The sequence below is a fragment of the Hypanus sabinus genome, chromosome 7 (assembly GCF_030144855.1).
Source record: "Hypanus sabinus isolate sHypSab1 chromosome 7, sHypSab1.hap1, whole genome shotgun sequence".
Classification (NCBI taxonomy): Eukaryota; Metazoa; Chordata; class Chondrichthyes; order Myliobatiformes; family Dasyatidae; genus Hypanus; species Hypanus sabinus.
Genome location: NC_082712.1, coordinates 2,499,759 through 2,521,426, shown reverse-complemented (window position 1 = coordinate 2,521,426; position 21,668 = coordinate 2,499,759). Strand labels below are relative to the sequence as shown.

Below are 21,668 nucleotides of genomic sequence, written 5' to 3'. Positions count from 1 at the left end.
TGGACATTGGAGATGGGGAATGTGCACACTGGGAATGGAGATGATATTGACATTCGGGATAGGGATGATGTGGACATTGAGAATGGGTGATGTTGACTGGGATTGGGGGTGATGTGGACATTGGAGATGGGGAATGTGCACACTGGGAATGGAGATGATATTGACATTCGGGATAGGGATGATGTGGACATTGAGAATGGGTGATGTTGACTGGGATTGGGGGTGATGTGGACATTGGAGATGGGGAATGTGCACACTGGGAATGGAGATGATATTGACATTCGGGATAGGGATGATGTGGACATTGAGAATGGGTGATGTTGACTGGGATTGGGGGTGATGTGGACATTGGAGATGGGGAATGTGCACACTGGGAATGGAGATGATATTGACATTCGGAATAGGGATGATGTGGACATTGAGAATGGGTGATGTTGACTGGGATTGGGGGTGATGTGGACATTGGAGATGGGGAATGTGCACACTGGGAATGGAGATGATATTGACATTCGGGATAGGGATGATGTGGACATTGAGAATGGGTGATGTGGACATTGGAGATGGGGAATGTGCACACTGGGAATGGAGATGATATTGACATTCGGAATAGGGATGATGTGGACATTGAGAATGGGTGATGTTGACTGGGATTGGGGGTGATGTGGACATTGAGAATGGGTGATGTTGACTGGGATTGGGGGTGATGTGGACATTGGAGATGGGGAATGTGCACACTGGGAATGGAGATGATATTGACATTCGGGATAGGGATGATGTGGACATTGAGAATGGGTGATGTTGACTGGGATTGGGGGTGATGTGGACATTGGAGATGGGGAATGTGCACACTGGGAATGGAGATGATATTGACATTCGGAATAGGGATGATGTGGACATTGAGAATGGGTGATGTTGACTGGGATTGGGGGTGATGTGGACATTGAGAATGGGTGATGTTGACTGGGATTGGGGGTGATGTGGACATTGGAGATGGGGAATGTGCACACTGGGAATGGAGATGATATTGACATTCGGGATAGGGATGATGTGGACATTGAGAATGGGTGATGTTGACTGGGATTGGGGGTGATGTGGACATTGGAGATGGGGAATGTGCACACTGGGAATGGAGATGATATTGACATTCGGAATAGGGATGATGTGGACATTGAGAATGGGTGATGTTGACTGGGATTGGGGGTGATGTGGACATTGGAGATGGGGAATGTGCACACTGGGAATGGAGATGATATTGACATTTGGGATAGGGATGATGTGGACATTGAGAATGGGTGATGTGGACATTGGAGATGGGGAATGTGCACACTGGGAATGGAGATGATATTGACATTCGGGATAGGGATGATGTGGACATTGAGAATGGGTGATGTTGACTGGGATTGGGGGTGATGTGGACATTGGAGATGGGGAATGTGCACACTGGGAATGGAGATGATATTGACATTCGGAATAGGGATGATGTGGACATTGAGAATGGGTGATGTTGACTGGGATTGGGGGTGATGTGGACATTGGAGATGGGGAATGTGCACACTGGGAATGGAGATGATATTGACATTCGGAATAGGGATGATGTGGACATTGAGAATGGGTGATGTTGACTGGGATTGGGGGTGATGTGGACATTGGAGATGGGGAATGTGCACACTGGGAATGGAGATGATATTGACATTTGGGATAGGGATGATGTGGACATTGAGAATGGGTGATGTGGACATTGGAGATGGGGAATGTGCACACTGGGAATGGAGATGATATTGACATTCGGGATAGGGATGATGTGGACATTGAGAATGGGTGATGTTGACTGGGATTGGGGGTGATGTGGACATTGGAGATGGGGAATGTGCACACTGGGAATGGAGATGATATTGACATTCGGAATAGGGATGATGTGGACATACAGAAGCTTACTGAAGGTTCCCCCCTCCATGTCGCTCAGTGGCCGGACACGCACAGAAGATTCACCCTCCTTCTGCCTCAATCCGTTCAGTGGTCGCACACACCCCTCCCCCGACGTCGTCTCTCCCCTCTGCGTGGCGGTAAAAGTTACCCTCGTCCAACTGCGGCCGCCATCAGAAACCGCAGCGCCGACTAGCGTTTGGCGGCGAATTGCAGGGCGACGTCGACACACCGACGCACGGCGTAGGCTGCTACGCAGAAGCATAAATCAGCCTATTGGCAGCGCTGATCGAGAGACCACGCCCTCTCAGTGACGTCAACGGGCGGGACTGGGGAGCCACGCCCCGGGTGTGTGTGGGAGGGGCCGAGTAAGCCGCGCCCGCTTGTACGTTATTGGACGGTTCCGGAGACCCGCCCCGGGGGACGTCGGCGGCCTGCCGGAAGTGGGTACCGGCGCGGCTCGGCTCGGCTCGGCTCGGCGCCATGCGTTGCCACTACGAGGTGCTGGGTCTGCCCCGGGAGGCCGGTGACGAGGAGCTGCGGAAGGCGTACCGGCGTCTGGCGCTGCGGTGGCACCCGGGTCAGTGAGGGGGTGGGGGCTGGTATCCACCTTACTTACACCCTTAATGATTCTGAGCATCTCTCATTCTCTGTCTCGCTAGGCTGAAAAGTTTTAATTCTTGCAATCTTTCTCCATAGCTCATAGCCTGCAGACCTGGAACGAGTCTCGTCCCCCTCACCCAATGTGGAGACCAGAATTGTACACCGTATTTAAGGAGTGGCCTCAAGCAGAATGTCTCTAGATTTATACAGACCAACATTCTCTTAGCCTCATTGTCTAGATCTGGACAATCTCCCGGGTGTAATGGTGGCCAGAGGACCTAGGGTAACGGAGGAACGGAAGGAAATTCACATGAGGCAGAAAATGGTGTTGGGTAGACTGATGGGACTGAAGGTCCCCAGGGCCTGATGGTCTGCATCCCAGGGTACTTAAGGAGGTGGCTCTGGAAATCTTGGACGCATTATTGGTAATCATTTTTCAATGTTCTATAGATTGAGGATCAGTTCCTGAGGATTGGAGGGTGGCTAATGTTATCCCACTTTTTCAAGAAAGGAGGGAGAGAGAAAACAGGGAATTATAGACCAGTTAGCCTGGCATCAGTGGTGGGGAAGATGCTGGAGTCAATTATAAAAGATGAAACAGCGGCACATTTGGATAGCAGTAACAGGATCGGCCTGAGTCAGCATGGATTTACGAAGGGGAAATCATGCTTGACTAATCTTCTGGAATTTTTTGAGAATGTAACTATGAAAATGGACAAGGGAGAGCCAGTGGATGTAGTGTAACTGGACTTTCAGAAAGCCTTTGATAAGGTCCCACAAAGGAGATTAGTGGGCAAAATTAGAGCATGTGGTATTGGGGGTAGGGTACTGACATGGATAGAAAATTGGTTGGCAGACAGGAAACAAAGAGTAAGGATTAACGGGTCCTTTTCAGAATGGCAGGCAGTGAATAGTGGGGTACTGCAAGGCTTGGTGCTGGGACCGCAGCTATTTACAATACACATTAATGATTTAGATGAAGGGATTAAAAGTAAGATTAGCAAGTTTGCAGATGGCACAAAGCTGGGTGATAATGTGAAATATGAGGAGGATGTTAGGAGAATGCAGGGAGACTTGGACAGGCTGGGTGAGTGGGCAGATGCATGGCAGATGCAGTTTAATGTGGATAAATGTGAGGTTATCCACTTTGGTGGCAAGAACATGAAGGCAGATTACTATCTGAATGGTGTCAAGTTAGGAAAAGGGGAAGTACAACAAGATCTAGGTGTTCTTGTACATCAGTCACTGAAAAGTAAGCATGTAGGTGCAGCAGGCAGTGAAGAAAGCTAATGGCATGTTGGCCTTCATAACAAGGGGAGTTGAGTTTAGGAGCAAAGAGGTCCTTCTGCAGTTGTACAGGGCCCTGGTGAGACCCCACCTGGAGTATTGTGTGCAGTTTTGGTCTCCAAATTTGAGGAAGGACGTTCTTCCTATTGAGGGAGTGCAGCGTAGGTTCACAAGGTTAATTCCCGGAATGGCGGGACTGTCATATGTTGAAAGATTGGAGCGACTGGGCTTGTATACACTGGAATTTAGGATGAGGGGATCTGATTGTAACATATAAGATTATTAAGGGATTGGACACGCTGGAGGCAGGAAACATGTTCGTGATGTTGGGGGAGTCCAGAACCAGAGGCCACAGTTTAAGAATAAGGGGTAGGCCATTTAAAATGGAGTTGAGGAAAAACTTTTTCACCCAGAGAGTTGTGGATCTATGGAATGCTCTGCCTCAGAAGGCATTGGAGGCCAATTCTCTGGATGCTTTCTAGAAAGAGTTAGACAGAGCTCTTAAAGATAACGGTGTCAAGGAATATGGGGAGAAGGCGGGAATGGGGTACTGAACGTGGATGATCAGCCATGATCACAGTGAATGGCGGTGCTGGCTCAAAGGGCCGAATGGCCTACCTCTGCACCTGTTGTCTATAGATGTTGATAGTGATGAGTCTACCAGGATGCCCAAATCCTCCTCATTCGGTGCACTTTCTAACTCAAACCCCCCACTGTATATTTATATCTAAAATTTCTATTCCCTATATGTAGTACTTTACATTCACTTACACCAAACTTCATCTGCCACATCTGGATTTTGTTTAGATCTAACTGTATTGTTTCTGCTGCCTGAAAGTTATCAGCCCGGCCCCCTAATCTCGTGTCATCGGCAAACTTTACCAGTTTATTTGTTGTGATTATCGAATCATTAATGTAAATTAAAAACAGCCGTGTCCCCAAAATTGATCCCTGAGGATCCCCACTTTTAACATCTCCTAGGTGTGAACTTGATCCTCTCACCATAACTCATTGTTTTGTGTTTTTGAGCCAATTCTGTGCCCTTTCCTACACAATACCCCGAATCCCTGCCTCCTGTAGTTTGATTATTAACCTCTCGTGGGGGTACCTTGTCAAAAGCTTTCTGAAAATCTACGTACATGATATTGACTGCTCTACTGTTATCTTAAATTTTAGTTGCCTCTTCAGAGAACACCAACATTAGTAAAACATGATTTCCTCTTTCTGAACCCACACTGGCTTTCTGCTAACATACCTGTTCTTATCCTCTGCTTTTCCATCTCATTCTTTATTACTGTTTCCAGTATCTGGCCTGTGATGCACGTTAATCTCACTGGTCTATAGTTACCAGGGTCAGTGTAGTCTCCCTTCTAATATACTGGGACAACGTTAGCCAGTTTCCAGTCCTCGGAGATTTCACCAGACTTCAATGACTTTTGAAAAATACACGTTATAGGTTTGTATATGTAATCACTGACCTCTTTTAAGTACCCTCAGACATGTGTTGTCTGGCCCAGAGATTTATTAACTTTCAGCTGAAGCAGGACCTCGCTTTCTCTAAATCCTTCAAAAACAGCCTTTTATTTTTCTCTGCACTGTGCCCCTCATCCACTTCCCCGGGTCCCGAGCCCGGCGCTGGTTAGGGATGCAGTGGGCAGTGGGAGCAGCTGGGATGGGTGTTGACCAGCTGCGCCATTCACTCCTGGGATCTTCCTGTGCACAGATAAGAACTTGGAAAACCCCGAGGAAGCAGCTGAACAGTTCAAGCTGATCCAGGCGGCGTACGATGTACTGAGCGATCCCCAGGAGAGAGCGTGGTGAGTGTACCTCGTGTCCCTCGGGCTTGGCAGCAGCACTCCGTGACTGCACTCACACCTCCCGGGCGGTTTCCTCTGGCCTGTCCCCGTGGTCTGAGAAGAGCTGCCAGTGGACCCAGTCAGAGGTGGCACACCACTCACTCGATCGTAACTCGTGGGAGCAGAACTAGGCCATTTGGTCCATCACTCTCCTGCCTTTTCCCTGTGATATTTGAAGTCCTGATTAATCAAGAACCTAATATAACCGATGTCTTGGCCTCCACAGCTGCCTGTGGTGATGAATTCCAAGGATTCACCACCCCCTGGCTGCAGAAATTCCTCCTCATCTTCGCTTTAAATGCGCGTCCCTCTGTTCTGATGCTGTGCCCTCTGGTCCTAGACTTCTCTAAAGGAATCATCTGCTCTCTCTTGGCCTTTCAGTACGTTTCAATGAGATCCCTGTCATTATTCTAATCTCCAGCAAGTGAAGGTCAGAACCTGCAAGCTCCTACTTGAACCGTTTCATTCTCGTGAGCTTCCTCTCCTTTCCGTAGGGGTACACGATAGTCCACAACAGGAGGAAGGGCTGTGGTTCACTTGTCACTGCTGGCCTCCATACTGGCATCTGCACTCTGACCACCAAGAATGTCTCAGCCGGCCTCCACCTCCATGGTCAGTATGGGTGAAGTGCGCTGAGCCCAGGCACGTCCCTGCCTCACCGCTCCCCCTCTCCACCTCCGTGGTCAGTCTGGGTGAAGTGCACTGAGCCCAGGCACGTCCCTGCCTCACCGCTCCCCCTCTCCACCTCCGTGGTCAGTATGGGTGAAGTGCGCTGAGCCCAGGCACGTCCCTGTCTCACCGCTCCCTCTCTCCACCTCCGTGGTCAGTATGGGTGAAGTGCACTGAGCCCAGGCACGTCCCTGCCTCACCGCTCCCTCTCTCCACCTCCGTGGTCAGTATGGGTGAAGTGCACTGAGCCCAGGCACATCCCTGTCTCACCGCTCCCTCCCTCCACCTCCGTGGTCAGTATGGGTGAAGTGCACTGAGCCCAGGCACGTCCCTGTCTCACCGCTCCCCCTCTCCACCTCCGTGGTCGGTGTGGGTGAAGTGCGCTGAGCCCAGGCACGTCCCTGTCTCACCGCTCCCCCTCTCCACCTCCGTGGTCGGTGTGGGTGAAGTGCGCTGAGCCCAGGCACGTCCCTGTCTCACCGCTCCCCCTCTCCACCTCCGTGGTCGGTATGGATGAAGTGCACTGAGCCCAGGCACGTCCCTGCCTCACCGCTCCCCCTCTCCACCTCCGTGGTCGGTATGGGTGAAGTGCACTGAGCCCAGGCACGTCCCTGCCTCACCGCTCCCCCTCTCCACCTCCGTGGTCAGTATGGATGAAGTGCACTGAGCCCAGGCACGTCCCTGTCTCACCGCTCCCCCTCTCCACCTCCGTGGTCAGTCTGGGTGAACTGCACTGAGCCCAGGCACGTCCCTGTCTCACCGCTCCCCCTCTCCACCTCCGTGGTCAGTCTGGGTGAAGTGCACTGAGCCCAGGCACGACCCTGCCTCACCGCTCCCCCTCTCCACCTCCGTGGTCAGTCTGGGTGAAGTGCACTGAGCCCAGGCACGTCCCTGTCTCACCGCTCCCCCTCTCCACCTCCGTGGTCAATCTGGGTGAACTGCGCTGAGCCCAGGCACGTCCCTGTCTCACCGCTCCCCCTCTCCACCTCCGTGGTCAGTATGGATGAAGTGCACTGAGTCCAGGCACGTCCCTGCCTCACCGCTCCCCCTCTCCACCTCCGTGGTCAGTATGGGTGAACTGCACTGAGCCCAGGCACGTCCCTGCCTCGCCGCTCCCTCTCTCCAGCTCCGTGGTCGGTATGGATGAAGTGCACTGAGCCCAGGCACGTCCCTGTCTCACCGCTCCCCCTCTCCACCTCCGTGGTCGGTATGGATGAAGTGCGCTGAGCCCAGGCACGTCCCTGTCTCACCGCTCCCCCTCTCCACCTCCGTGGTCAATCTGGGTGAACTGCACTGAGCCCAGGCACGTCCCTACCTCACCGCTCCCCCTCTCCACCTCCGTGGTCGGTCTGGGTGAAGTGCACTGAGCCCAGGCACGTCCCTGTCTCACCACTCCCCCTCTCCACCTCCGTGGTCAGTCTGGGTGAAGTGCACTGAGCCCAGGCACGTCCCTGTCTCACCGCTCCCCCTCTCCACCTCCGTGGTCAATCTGGGTGAACTGCACTGAGCCCAGGCACGTCCCTGTCTCACCGCTCCCCCTCTCCACCTCCTAAATTAAATAAAGACAAAAATGCTGCTGCTGTTTCAGTGAGAAACTGGGACAATCTTGGAAACTTTTGACTGATGGGTCTCGTGTCAGTGGTAGGGAAGCAATTGGAAGGGATTCTTCGGGATTTATGAGCATTTGGAAAGTTGTGGCCTAATTAGGGAGAGTCAGTAAGGGTTTGAGGCAAATGATTTAGTAACTCAAAAATAGTTCTTGGAGAGATGGTGAGGGTGATTGAAGGAAGAGCTGTGGGTGTCAGTTGGCGCTTGACAAGAACCTGGTCAGACTGATATTTAGCTCTACACGAGAGTTGTCCGCTTGAGTTACACTGCTCCAGTAACCTCAATATCAACCCTAACCTAATCACGAGACAACTTCAATAACCTCAGACAAATGTACATAATATACATTCGGAAATTCTTTTTCTTTATAAAGATGCACAGTCAGTTAAATGTTAGAACCCCAAACCCCCAACTCTCCCCTCCCACGCACAAGCAGCAGCAAAACAACGATCCTCCCCCACCAGTGAAAAGGCATCGGCAGCCCCCACCCAACCTTCCGTCTCCCACGACACAACAGGCATAGGCACTCGCCTGGAGTCCGCCCCCATCCAGAGCCACGAACGTCCGGCACACTGAAGGCTCGCTGCTCTTTCAGGCCGCGTGCTTTGCGTTTTGAAAAGCAGCCGGTTGTGAGGCCGTGACAGCGGCTCCCATTTCCACGAAGAACCAAAGTCAGCGTGTAACCAAGTTGGGATCTTCAAAAGAGCCTTGAAAAGGGGGAAACAGAGATCTGAAAGGCAGAAATAGAGCTGTTTCCGAAGATGCAGGTAAAGGTGTTGCCGCTAGATGCCACAGTGCTCCTCACTTACAATAACCAATTAACCTGCCTAGTACTCCTTTGACTATTGTCCAGTAGCACTCACGTAGAAAACCTGGAGCACAATGCCGTGCCAAACATGTACGTACTTTAGAAATTACCTAGGGTTATCCATAGCCCTCTATTTTCTCTAAGCTCCCGAGGTAATTTCTAAAGTAAGTATATGTTCAGCACGGCATTGTGGGCTGAAGGGCCTGTATCCAGGAGTCTCTTAAAAGACCCTATCGTATCCACCTCCCCCACCGTTGCCGGCAGCCCATTCCACACACTCACCACTCTGTGTAAAAAAAAAACACAAAAAAAACAAACAAACAAACAAACAAATGTACCCCTGACAGCTCCTCTGTACCTACTTCCAAGCATCTTAAAACTGTGCCCTCTTGTGCTAGTCATTTCAGCCCTGGGAAAAAGCCTCTGACTATCCACATGATCAATGCCTCTCATCATCTTATACAACTCTATCAGGTCACCTCTCATCCTCCGTCGCCCAAGGAGAAAAGGCCAAGTTCACTCAACCTGCTTTCATAAGGCATGCTCCCCAATTCAGGCAACATCGTTGTAAATCTCCTCTGCACCCTTTCTATGGCTTCCACATCCTTCCTGTAGTGAGGTGATTAGAACCGAGCACAGTACTCCAATTGGGGTCTGACTAGGGTCCTATACAGCTGTAACATTACCTCTCGACTCTTAATCTCATGGTTGATGAAGGCTTATGCACCATATGCCTTCTTAACTACAGAGCCAACCTGCGCAGCAGCTTTAAGTGTCCTATGTACTCTGACCCCAAGATCCCTCTGATCCTCTGCATTGCCAAGAGTCTTACAGTGATGATGAGTCTACAGTGATGAAATGCTTTGAGAGTTAGGTCATTACTAGACTGAACTCGTGCCTCAGCAGGGAACTGGACCCACTGCAATTTGCCTATCGTTGCACGGCCTTAGACCTCCTGGACAATACAAACACCTATGTCAGGATGTTGTTTATCGACTATAGCTCAGCATTCAACACCATTATTCCCACAATCCCCATTGATAAGTTACAGAACCTGGACCTCTGTCCCTCACTCTGCAACTGGATCCTAACAGGCAGACCATAAGATATAGGAACAGAAGTAGGCCTTCATCCCATTGAGTCTGCTGCGCCATTTAGTCATGGGCTGATCCAGTTCTTCCAGTCATCCCCACTCCCCTGCCTTCTCCCCATACCCTTTGATGCCCTGGCTAATCAAGAACCTATCTATCTCTGCCTTAAATACACCCAATGACTTGACCTCCACAGCCACTCATGGCAATAAATTCCACAGATTTACCACCCTCTGACTGAAGTAATTTCTCCACATCTCTGTTCTAAATGGATGTCCTTCAATCCTGAAGTCGTGCCCTCTTGACCTGGACTCCCCTACCATGGGAAATAACTTTGCCATATCTAATCTGTTCAAGCCTTTTAACATTCAGAATGTTTCTATGAGATTCCCCCTCTCATTCTCCTGAACTCCAGGGAATACAGCCCAAGAGCTGCCAGATGTTCCTCATATGGTAACCCTTTCATTCCTGGAATCATTCTCGTGAATCTTCTCTGCACCCTCTCCATTGTCAGTATATCCTTTCTAAATTAAGGAGCCCAAAATTGCACACGATACGCCAAGTGTGGTCTCACGAGTGCCTTATAGAGCCTCAACATCACATCCCTGCTCTTATAAGAACATAAGAAATAGGAGCAGGAGTAGGCCATCCGGCCCATCGAGCCTGTCCCACCATTCAATAAGGTCATGACTGATTGGGCCGTAAACTCAGCTCCACCTACTTTCCTTTTCCCCATAACGCTTAATTCCCTTACTATGTAAAAACCAATCGAACTGTTTCTTAAATATATTTAGCGAAGAAGCATCAACTGCTTCCCTGGGCAGAGAATTCCACAGATTCACCACTCTCTGGGAAAAACAGTTTCTCCTCATCTCCATCCTAAATCTTCTCCCCTGAATCTTGAGGCAATGTCCCCTAGTTCTAGTCTCACCTACCAATGGAAACAACTTTTCTACTTCTATCTTATCTATCCCTTTCAAAATTTTATACGTTTCTATAAGATCCCCTCTCATTCTTCTGAACTCCAGAGAGTACAGTCCCAGGCGACTCAATCTCTCCTCATAGGTTAACCCCTTCATCCCTGGAATCAACCTGGTGAACCTCCTCTGCACTGCCTCCAAAGCCAATATATCCTTCCTCGAGTATGGAGATCAGAACTGCACACAGTACTCCAGGTGCGGCCTCACCAGTCCCCTGTATAGTTGCAGCGTGACCTCCCTGCTCTTGAATTCAATCCCTCTAGCAATGAAGGCCAACATCCCATTTGCCTTCTTAATAACCTGTTGTACCTGCAAGTCAACCTTTTGCGATTCATGAACAAACACTCCCAAGTCCCTCTGCACAACAGCATGCTGCAATCTTTCACCATTTAAATAATAATCTGCTCTTCTATTATTCCTTCCAAACTGGATGATCTCACATTTACCAACATTGTATTCCATCTGCCAGACCTTGGCCCACTCACTTAGCCTATCCATATCCCTCCGCAGACTCTCCACATCCTCTGTACAATTTGCTTACCACTAGTTGAGTGTCATCAGCAAATTTTGCTGTGCTAGACTCAGTCCCCTCTTCCAAATCATCAATGTAAATGGTAAACAGCTGCGGGCCCAGCACCGACCCCTGCGGCACCCCACTCACCAGTGACTGCCAACCGGAGAAACGCCCATTTATGCCAACTCTCTGCCTTCTATTGGTTAACCAATCCACTATCCATGCCAATACACTTCCTCCGGCTCCATGTATCCGTATCTTATTTATAAGTCTCTTGTGTGGCACCTTATCGAACGCCTTCTGGAAATCCAATTATACAACATCCACCTGTTCTCCTCTATCCAGTGCACTCACTCTATATTCTATACCTCCAGAAATCCTCATCTAAATAATAGTCTGCCAGTTTATTTCTTCCACCAAAGTGCATGACCATACACTTTCCAACATTGTATTTTTTGCCACTGCTCTGCAGGCTCTCTGTTTCCTCAACACCATCTGCTCCTCCACCTATCTTTGTATCATTGGCAAATTTAGCCACAAATCTATTCATCCCATAGTCTAAGTCATTGGCATACTTCATAAAAAGCAGTTGTCCCAACATCGACCCCTGTGGAACTCCACTGGTAACTGGCAGCCAGCCAGAATAAGATCCCTTTATTCCCACTCTCTGTTTTCTGCCGACCAGCCAATGCTCCACCCATGCTAGTAACTCCTGTGCGGATTGGTAACGTATCCTCCTCGCTGATGACAACACTGGTGCACCTCGGGTGTGTGCTTATCCCACTGCTCTACTCTCTCTATACCCATGACTGTGTGGCTAGGCATAGCTCAAATACCATCTCTCAATTTGCTGACGATACAACCATTGTTGGTAGAATCTCAGGTGGTGACAAAGAGGGCGTACAGGAGTGAGATATGCCAACTAGTGGAGTGGTGCCACAGCAACAACCTGGCACTCAACGTCAGTAATACAAAAGAGCTGATTGTGGACTTCAGGAAGGGTAAGACGAAGGAACACATACAAATCCTCATAGAGAGATCAGAAGTGGAGAGAGTGACAGTTTCAAGTTCCTGGGTGTCGAGATCTCTGAGGACCTAACCTGGTCCCAGCATCATCGATGCAGTTATGAAGAAAGTAAAGCAGTGGCTATACTTTATTAGCAGTTTGAGAGATTTGGTAAGTCAACAAATACACTCAAAAACTTCTATAGATGTACCGTGGAGAGCATTCTGACAGGCTGCATCACTGTCTGGTATGGAGGGGCTACTGCACAGGACTGAAAGAAGGTTGTAAATTTAGTCGGCTCCATCTTGGGAACTAGCCTACAAAGTACCCAGGACATCTTCAGGGAGCGGTGTCTCAGAAAGGCAGCGTCCATTATTAAGGACCTCCAGCACCCAGGGCATGCCCTTTTCTCACTGTTACCATCAGGTAGGAGGTACAGAAGCCTGACGGCACACACTCAGCGATTCAGGAACAGCTTCTTCCCCTCTGCCATCTGAATCTTTGGACACTACTTCACTTTTTAAATATACAGTATTTCTGTTTTTGCACAAATTTTAATTTATTCAATATACATATACTTCAATTGATTTTTTTTTCTCCTATATTATGTTTTGCATTGAACTGCTGCTGCTGCTAAGTTAAATTTCACGACACATGCCGGTGATAATAACCTGGTACTGGTTCTGACTGTGCAAGTAAACTGGAGTACTGGGGAAACCCCACTCATTCCAGAAGGAGGACATTCAGACTCCTTACAGAGGATGCCAGGATTGAATTCTGAAGCTCTGACCTGTTAAGACTAAAAGACATAAAAGCAGAATTAGGCCATTCAGCCCATTGAGTCTACACTGCCATTCTATCATGGATGTTCCCAGATCCCACTCAACCCCATACACCTGCCCCCTCTCACCATATCATTTGATGCCCTGACTGATCAGGAGACGATCAACTTCTGCCTTAAGTATACCCACGGACTTGGCCTCCACCGCAGTCTGTGGCAGAGCAATCCACAGATTCACTACTCTCTGGCTAAAAAAATTCCTCCTTACCTCTGTTCTCAAAGGTCACCCCTCAGTTTTGAGGCTGTGCCCTCTAGTTCAGGATACCCCCATCAGAGGAAACATCCTCTCCATGTTCACCCTATTTCGTCCTTTCAGCAGGTTTCGATGAGATCTCCCAGTATCCTTGTAAATTCAAGTGAGTACAGGCATAAAGCTGCCAAATGCTCCTCATACGTTAACCCCTTCATTTCCAGAATCATCCTCAGGAGCCTCTTCTTCTGGACCCTCTCCAATGTCATCCTGAGATATGGGGCCCAAAACTGTTGACAGTGCTCCAGGTGTGGCCTGACTAGTGTCTTAGAGAGCCTCAGCATTATCTCCTTGCTTTTATATTCGATCCTCCTTGAAATACGTGCCATCATTGCATTTGCTGCCTTTGACACAGACTCAACCTGTAAATTAACCTTCTGGGAGTCTTGCATGGGACTCCTAAGTCCCTCTGCACCTGAGTTTCAATGTTTGAACCTTCTCCCTATTTAGATAATAGTCTACACTATTGTTCCTTATACCAAAGTGCGTTATCATGCATTTCCCAACGCTGTATTCCATCTGCCACTTTTTTGCCCATTCTTCCAAATTGTCCAAGTCCTGCTGTATTCACATTGCTTCCTCAGCACTACCTACCCCTCCACCTATCTTCATATCATCCACAAACTTTGTCACAAAGACATCAATTCCATTATCCAACTCACTCGCTGCCTCCTGCCTATCCATGCCAGTATCTTTCCTGTAAGGCCACAGGATTTCATCTTGTTAAGCAGCCTCATGTGTGGCACCTTATACAAGTAAATGACATCCCCTGCCTCTCCTTTGTCCACCCTTCTTGTTACTTTGTCGAAGAACTCTTAACGGATGAGAGGCATTGATCATGTGGATCGTCAGAGGCTTTTTCCTAGGGCTGAAATGACTAGCATGAGAGGGCACAGTTTTAAGGTGCTTGGAAGTAAGTACGAAGCAGATGTCAGGAGTAAGTTTTTTACCCAGAGAGTGGTGAGTGCATGGAATGGGCTGCCAGCAATGGTGGTGGAGGTGGATACGATAGGGTCTTTTAAGAGACTCCTGGATAGGTATATGGAACATAGAAAAATAGAGGGCTATAGGTAACCCTAGGTAATTTCAATAGTAAGGACATGTTTGGGACAGCTTTGTGGGCTGAAGGGCCTGTATTGTGCTGTAGGCTTTCTAGACTTGTCAAGCAAGACTTATATTTACAGAAACCATACTGACTTTGATTTATTTTATCATGAGTCTCCAAGTACCTCGAAACCTCATCCTGAATAATAGACTCCAATGCTTTCCCAACCCCTGAGGTTAGAATAACTGGCCAAAATTTCCTTACTTTTGCCTTCCTTAAAGAGTAGAGTGACATTTGCAGTCTTCCAGTCCTCCGGGACCATTCAGAATCAAGAGATTCTTGAACAATCACAACCAATGCATTCATTATCTCTTCAGCAACCTCTCTCAGGACTCTGGGGTGTAGTCCATCTGGTCCAGGTGACTTATCCACCTTAACACCTGTCAGTTTGCCTGGCACTTGTTCCTTTGTAATAGTAATGGCACTCACTCCTGCTCCCTGACACTCACCGACCTCTGGCACACTGCGAGTGTCTTCCACAGTGAATAGCATCATGATAACTGTCGTGGTTCATCCAGATGTTTGAGATCTGTGGTTACTTGGATGTGGAATTGGCTTTCCCACGGTAGACAGAGGTTGGGAATGGGCTGGATGTGCATTGCTCAGAGGCTGGTGTGGGTGAATGTTCACCATGGCAGTGTGTCTGCTGGGACCTGCGTTTCTGATGTGTATTTGCCAGTTGGGTGTCGATGCAGGAGAAGCAATGAGTGAGTTTACCCATAACACAGATGCTGGTGCCACGCACATGAAGTGTCAGAGGAACTCAGCAGGTCAGGCAGCATGTTTAGAAATCCAGGTTCTACACAATCTCTTGTCTTTATGTTGTTGGACAGTGAGAAGGGTTATCAGGAACACTGTACACAGGGCCCCTAGCATTGTCAGTGATTCCCCCGCCATCTGTCCAATAATCTGACACATTCCCCCATCCCCTCCACACTGTCAGGCGGGAGTTTCTGTTGCTCTTTCTTTCCATGGTGAGCCAAGAGTTTGCTGCTGATTCTCGAGGGGATAAAGTGACACGGCGATCAGCGAGGAGTTTTTTATTTGCTTTGTTAGTCTCCCCTGGCACTGAGTGACTCCTCCTGCCCCTCTATTAGAGAGAGAGAGTCTGGCATGTTGGAGTGTTAGGTGAACAATGAGTTTTTGTTGTGCTGCAGATCATGGTCTCTCTTGGGGCGCTTTGTAATTGCTTGCTGGGTGAAGGGAGGGTGCTGAGAGTTATTCTTGTATGGGGAGGGGCAGGGCTGCTGTTTGTGCGTGGGAGGGCTGTTGGGGAGCTTTGTCGTTCCGTCGTTTTCACTGTCGCTCACTCTTTGGGGTGCGTTTTCTCCTGGATATCTAAAGAGCAAGAATTTCAGGTTGTAGATTGTTTACCTTTTCTGATCTTAATTGAACTATCAAACTATAGAACTCTTGGGACAAGGGCCCTATCAGGATAGGAAACAGCTTGGTCCTGCGGCCCATGAGACTACTGAACTCCCTGCCATCACGTGTGAAGCACCAGTAGCGTTTACTGTTTAATTTTTAACGTGTGTCGTAAATGACCCTGATCATTTCTGAATTTGTTAGTGTGAATTATACATACTGCGTTGTGCCTTTTGGTCTGTGGAACATTATATGGTTTGACGGTGTAATGTGTACGGTTGAATGACAATAAACTGAACTCGCACTTGACTTGGAATGTGGCTGGGTGGAGACCAGATGGAAAGTGGGGATTCAGATTGAATTCCATCTGTTAAATGGGCCCCTGTAACCCGGTCAGTGTGGGTCGGACTGGGAGAGATTCCTGTAACCTGGTCAGTGTGGGTCGGACTGGGAGAGATTCCTGTGACCCGCTCAGTGTGGGTCGGACTGGCAGAGATTCCTATAACCCGGTCAGTGTTGGTCGGACTGGCAGAGATTCCTGTGACCCGGTCAGTGTGGGTCGGACTGGGAGAGATTCCTGTGACCCGCTCAGTGTTGGTCGGACTGGGAGAGATTCCTGTGACCCGGTCAGTGTGGGTCGGACTGGCAGAGATTCCTGTGACCCGGTCAGTGTTGGTCGGACTGGGAGAGATTCCTGTGACCCGGTCAGTGTGGGTCGGACTGGCAGAGATTCCTGTGACCCGGTCAGTGTGGGTCGGACTGGCAAAGATTCCTGTGACCCGGTCAGTGTGGGTCGGACTGGCAGAGATTCCTGTGACCCGCTCAGTGTGGGTCGGACTGGGAGAGATTCCTGTGACCCGGTCAGTGTGGGTCGGACTGGGAGAGATTCCTGTGACCCGGTCAGTGTGGGTCGGACTGGGAGAGATTCCTGTGACCCGGTCAGTGTGGGTCGGACTGGGAGAGATTCCTGTGACCCGGTCAGTGTGGGTCGGACTGGCAGAGATTCCTGTGACCCGGTCAGTGTGGGTCGGACTGGGAGAGATTCCTGTGACCCGGTCAGTGTGGGTCGGACTGGCAGAGATTCCTGTGACCCGGTCAGTGTGGGTCGGACTGGGAGAGATTCCTGTGACCCGGTCAGTGTGGGTCGGACTGGCAGAGATTCCTGTGACCCGCTCAGTGTGGGTCGGACTGGGAGAGATTCCTGTGACCCGGTCAGTGTGGGTCGGACTGGGAGAGATTCCTGTGACCCGGTCAGTGTGGGTCGGACTGGGAGAGATTCCTGTGACCCGGTCAGTGTGGGTCGGACTGGGAGAGATTCCTGTGACCCGGTCAGTGTGGGTCGGACTGGCAGAGATTCCTGTGACCCGGTCAGTGTAGGTCGGACTGGGAGAGATTCCTGTGACCCGGTCAGTGTGGGTCGGACTGGCAGAGATTCCTGTGACCCGCTCAGTGTGGGTCGGACTGGGAGAGATTCCTGTGTCCCGGTCAGTGTGGGTCGGACTGGCAGAGATTCCTGTGACCCGGTCAGTGTGGGTCGGACTGGGAGAGATTCCTGTGACCCGGTCAGTGTGGGTCGGACAGGCAGAGATTCCTGTGACCCGGTCAGTGTGGGTCGGACTGGGAGAGATTCCTGTGACCCGGTCAGTGTGGGTCGGACTGGCAGAGATTCCTGTGACCCGGTCAGTGTGGGTCGGACTGGCAGAGATTCCTGTGACCCGGTCAGTGTGGGTCGGACTGGCAGAGATTCCTGTGACCCGGTCAGTGTGGGTCGGCTGGGAGAGATTCCTGTGACCCGGTCAGTGTGGGTCGGACTGGCAGAGATTCCTGTGACCCGGTCAGTGTGGGTCGGACTGGGAGAGATTCCTGTGACCCGGTCAGTGTGGGTCGGACAGGCAGAGATTCCTGTGACCCGGTCAGTGTGGGTCGGACTGGCAGAGATTCCTGTGACCCGGTCAGTGTGGGTCGGACTGGCAGAGATTCCTGTGACCCGGTCAGTGTGGGTCGGACTGGCAGAGATTCCTGTGACCCGGTCAGTGTGGGTCGGACTGGCAGAGATTCCTGTGACCCGGTCAGTGTGGGTCGGACTGGCAGAGATTCCTGTGACCCGGTCAGTGTGGGTCGGACTGGGAGAGATTCCTGTAACCCGGTCAGTGTGGGTCGGACTGGCAGAGATTCCCGTGACCGGGTCAGTGTGGGTCGGACTGGCAGAGATTCCTGTAACCCGGTCAGTGTGGATCGGACTGGCAGAGATTCCTGTGACCGGGTCAGTGTGGGTCGGACTGGGAGAGATTCCTGTGACCCGCTCAGTGTGGGTCTGACTGGCAGAGATTCCTGTAACCCGGTCAGTGTGGGTCGGACTGGGAGAGATTCCTGTGACCCGGTCAGTGTGGGTCGGACTGGGAGAGATTCCTGTGACCCGGTCAGTGTGGGTCGGACTGGGAGAGATTCCTGTGACCCGGTCAGTGTGGGTCGGACTGGGAGAGATTCCTGTGACCCGGTCAGTGTGGGTCGGACTGGGAGAGATTCCTGTAACCCGGTCAGTGTGGGTCGGACTGGGAGAGATTCCTGTGACCCGGTCAGTGTGGGTCGGACTGGGAGAGATTCCTGTGACCCGGTCAGTGTGGGTCGGACTGGGAGAGATTCCTGTGACCCGGTCAGTGTGGGTCGGACTGGCAGAGATTCCTGTGACCCGGTCAGTGTGGGTCGGACTGGGAGAGATTCCTGTGACCCGCTCAGTGTGGGTCGGACTGGGAGAGATTCCTGTGACCCGGTCAGTGTGGGGCGGACTGGGAGAGATTCCTGTGAGCCGGTCAGTGTGGGTCGGACTGGCAGAGATTCCTGTGACCGGGTCAGTGTGGGTCGGACTGGCAGAGATTCCTGTGACCCGGTCAGTGTGGGTCGGACTGGCAGAGATTCCTGTGACCCGGTCAGTGTGGGTCGGACTGGCAGAGATTCCTGTGAGCCGGTCAGTGTGGGTCGGACTGGGAGAGATTCCTGTAACCCGCTCAGTGTGGGTCGGACTAAGAGAGATTCCTGTGACCCGGTCAGTGTGGGTCGGACAGGCAGAGATTCCTGTGACCCGGTCAGTGTGGGTCGGACTGGGAGAGATTCCTGTGACCCGGTCAGTGTGGGTCGGACTGGGAGAGATTCCTGTAACCCGGTCAGTGTGGGTCGGACTGGGAGAGATTCCTGTGACCCGCTCAGTGTGGGTCGGACTGGCAGAGATTCCTATAACCCGGTCAGTGTGGGTCGGACTGGCAGAGATTCCTGTGACCCGGTCAGTGTGGGTCGGACAGGCAGAGATTCCTGTGACCCGGTCAGTGTGGGTCGGACTGGGAGAGATTCCTGTGACCCGGTCAGTGTGGGTCGGACTGGCAGAGATTCCTGTGACCCGGTCAGTGTGGGTCGGACTGGCAGAGATTCCTGTGACCCGGTCAGTGTGGGTCGGACTGGCAGAGATTCCTGTGACCCGGTCAGTGTGGGTCGGACTGGCAGAGATTCCTGTGACCCGGTCAGTGTGGGTCGGACTGGCAGAGATTCCTGTGACCGGGTCAGTGTGGGTCGGACTGGGAGAGATTCCTGTGACCCGCTCAGTGTGGGTCTGACTGGCAGAGATTCCTGTAACCCGGTCAGTGTGGGTCGGACTGGGAGAGATTCCTGTGACCCGGTCAGTGTGGGTCGGACTGGGAGAGATTCCTGTGACCCGGTCAGTGTGGGTCGGACTGGCAGAGATTCCTGTGACCCGGTCAGTGTGGGTCGGACTGGGAGAGATTCCTGTGACCCGTTCAGTGTGGGTCGGACTGGGAGAGATTCCTGTAACCCGGTCAGTGTGGGTCGGACTGGCAGAGATTCCTGTGACCCGGTCAGTGTGGGTCGGACTGGGAGAGATTCCTGTGACCCGGTCAGTGTGGGTCGGACTGGGAGAGATTCCTGTGACCCGGTCAGTGTGGGTCGGACTGGGAGAGATTCCTGTGACCCGGTCAGTGTGGGTCGGACTGGGAGAGATTCCTGTGACCCGGTCAGTGTGGGTCGGACTGGCAGAGATTCCTGTGACCCGGTCAGTGTGGGTCGGACTGGCAGAGATTCCTGTGACCCGGTCAGTGTGGGTCGGACTGGCAGAGATTCCTGTGACCCGGTCAGTGTGGGTCGGACTGGCAGAGATTCCTGTGAGCCGGTCAGTGTGGGTCGGACTGGGAGAGATTCCTGTAACCCGCTCAGTGTGGGTCGGACTAAGAGAGATTCCTGTGACCCGCTCAGTGTGGGTCGGACTGGCAGAGTTTCCTGTGACCCGTTCAGTGTGGGTCGGACTGGCAGTGATTCCTGTGACCCGGTCAGTGTGGGTCGGACTGGGAGAGATTCCTGTGACCCGGTCAGTGTGGGTCGGACTGGCAGAGATTCCTGTGACCCGGTCAGTGTGGGTCGGACTGGCAGAGATTCCTGTGACCCGGTCAGTGTGGGTCGGACTGGCAGTGATTCCTGTGACCCGGTCAGTGTGGGTCGGACTGGCAGAGATTCCTGTGACCCGGTCAGTGTGGGTCGGACTGGCAGAGATTCCTGTGACCCAGTCACTGTGGGTCGGACTGGGAGAGATTCCTGTGACCCGGTCAGTTATGGTCGGACTGGCAGAGATTCCTGTGACCCGGTCAGTGTGGGTCAGACTGGCAGAGATTCCTGTGACCCGGTCAGTGTGGGTCGGACTAAGAGAGATTCCTGTGACCGGGTCAGTGTGGGTCGGACTGGGAGAGATTCCTGTGACCCGGTCAGTGTGGGTCGGACTGGCAGAGATTCCTGTGACCCGGTCAGTGTGGGTCGGACTGGGAGAGATTCCTGTGACCCGGTCAGTGTGGGTCGGACTGGCAGTGATTCCTGTGACCCGGTCAGTGTGGGTCGGACTGGCAGAGATTCCTGTGACCCGGTCAGTGTGGGTCGGACTGGCAGAGATTCCTGTGACCCGGTCAGTGTGGGTCGGACTGGCAGTGATTCCTGTGACCCGGTCAGTGTGGGTCGGACTGGGAGAGATTCCTATGACCCGGTCAGTGTGGGTCGGACTGGCAGAGATTCCTGTGACCCGGTCAGTGTGGGTCGGACTGGCAGAGATTCCTGTGACCCGGTCAGTGTGGGTGGGGTGGAGTAAGGGGAATTGGGTTTGTTTCTGTGCCCTTTAACCCTATCACTGCTGGCTGAACCAGTGGAGGGGTCACTAATTCTGTGTCCTGGTGTAGGTACGACAACCATCGTGAGGCTATCCTGAAGGGTGGGCTGGATGGCGAGTTCGAGGACGACAGCTTGGACCTGCTGCAGTTCTTCACCAGTGCCTGTTACTCGGGTTACACTGACGACCAGGGGGTAGGTGGTGGAAAAGACCCACCCTCACCGCAGACACGGGTGGGGGGGTGCAGAATGGTGATGGGAGGGTGGAATGATGGTTTGAGGGTGTGGGGTTTGTGGAATGGTGGAGTGTGTTTGTGGGGTTTGTGGAATGGGGGAGTGTGTTTGTGGGGTTTGTGGAATGGGGGTGTTTGTGGGGTTTGTGGAATGGGTGTGTGTGTGGGGTTTGTGGAATGGGTGTGTGTGTGTGGGGTTTGTGGAATGGGTGTGTTTGTGTGGGGTTTGTGGAATGGGGGTGTGTGTGTGGGGTTTGTGGAATGGGTGTGTGTGTGGGGTTTGTGGAATGGGGGTGTGTGTGTGGGGTTTGTGGAATGGGTGTGTGTGTGGGGTTTGTGGAATGAGGGTGTGTGTGGGGTTTGTGGAATGGGGGTGTG

General features: G+C 51.7%; 1 protein-coding gene across 3 annotated transcripts in view; it reads left to right on the top strand.

The window, feature by feature from the left end:
- Positions 1-2,327: 2,327 nt before the first annotated feature.
- dnajc21 (DnaJ heat shock protein family (Hsp40) member C21) overlaps positions 2,328-21,668 on the top strand; it is a 44,900-nt gene continuing 25,559 nt past the window's right edge. The window contains exons 1-3 of one of the 3 annotated variants that reach the window (XM_059974055.1): positions 2,328-2,503; positions 5,537-5,630; positions 21,129-21,252. In XM_059974055.1, coding sequence (XP_059830038.1) covers positions 2,407-2,503; positions 5,537-5,630; positions 21,129-21,252 — 315 coding nt within the window. In that variant the 5' untranslated portion in view covers positions 2,328-2,406. The remainder of the gene's footprint in view (positions 2,504-5,536; positions 5,631-21,128; positions 21,253-21,668) is intronic. The other 2 variants (XM_059974054.1, XM_059974053.1) reach the window with 2 other exon arrangements.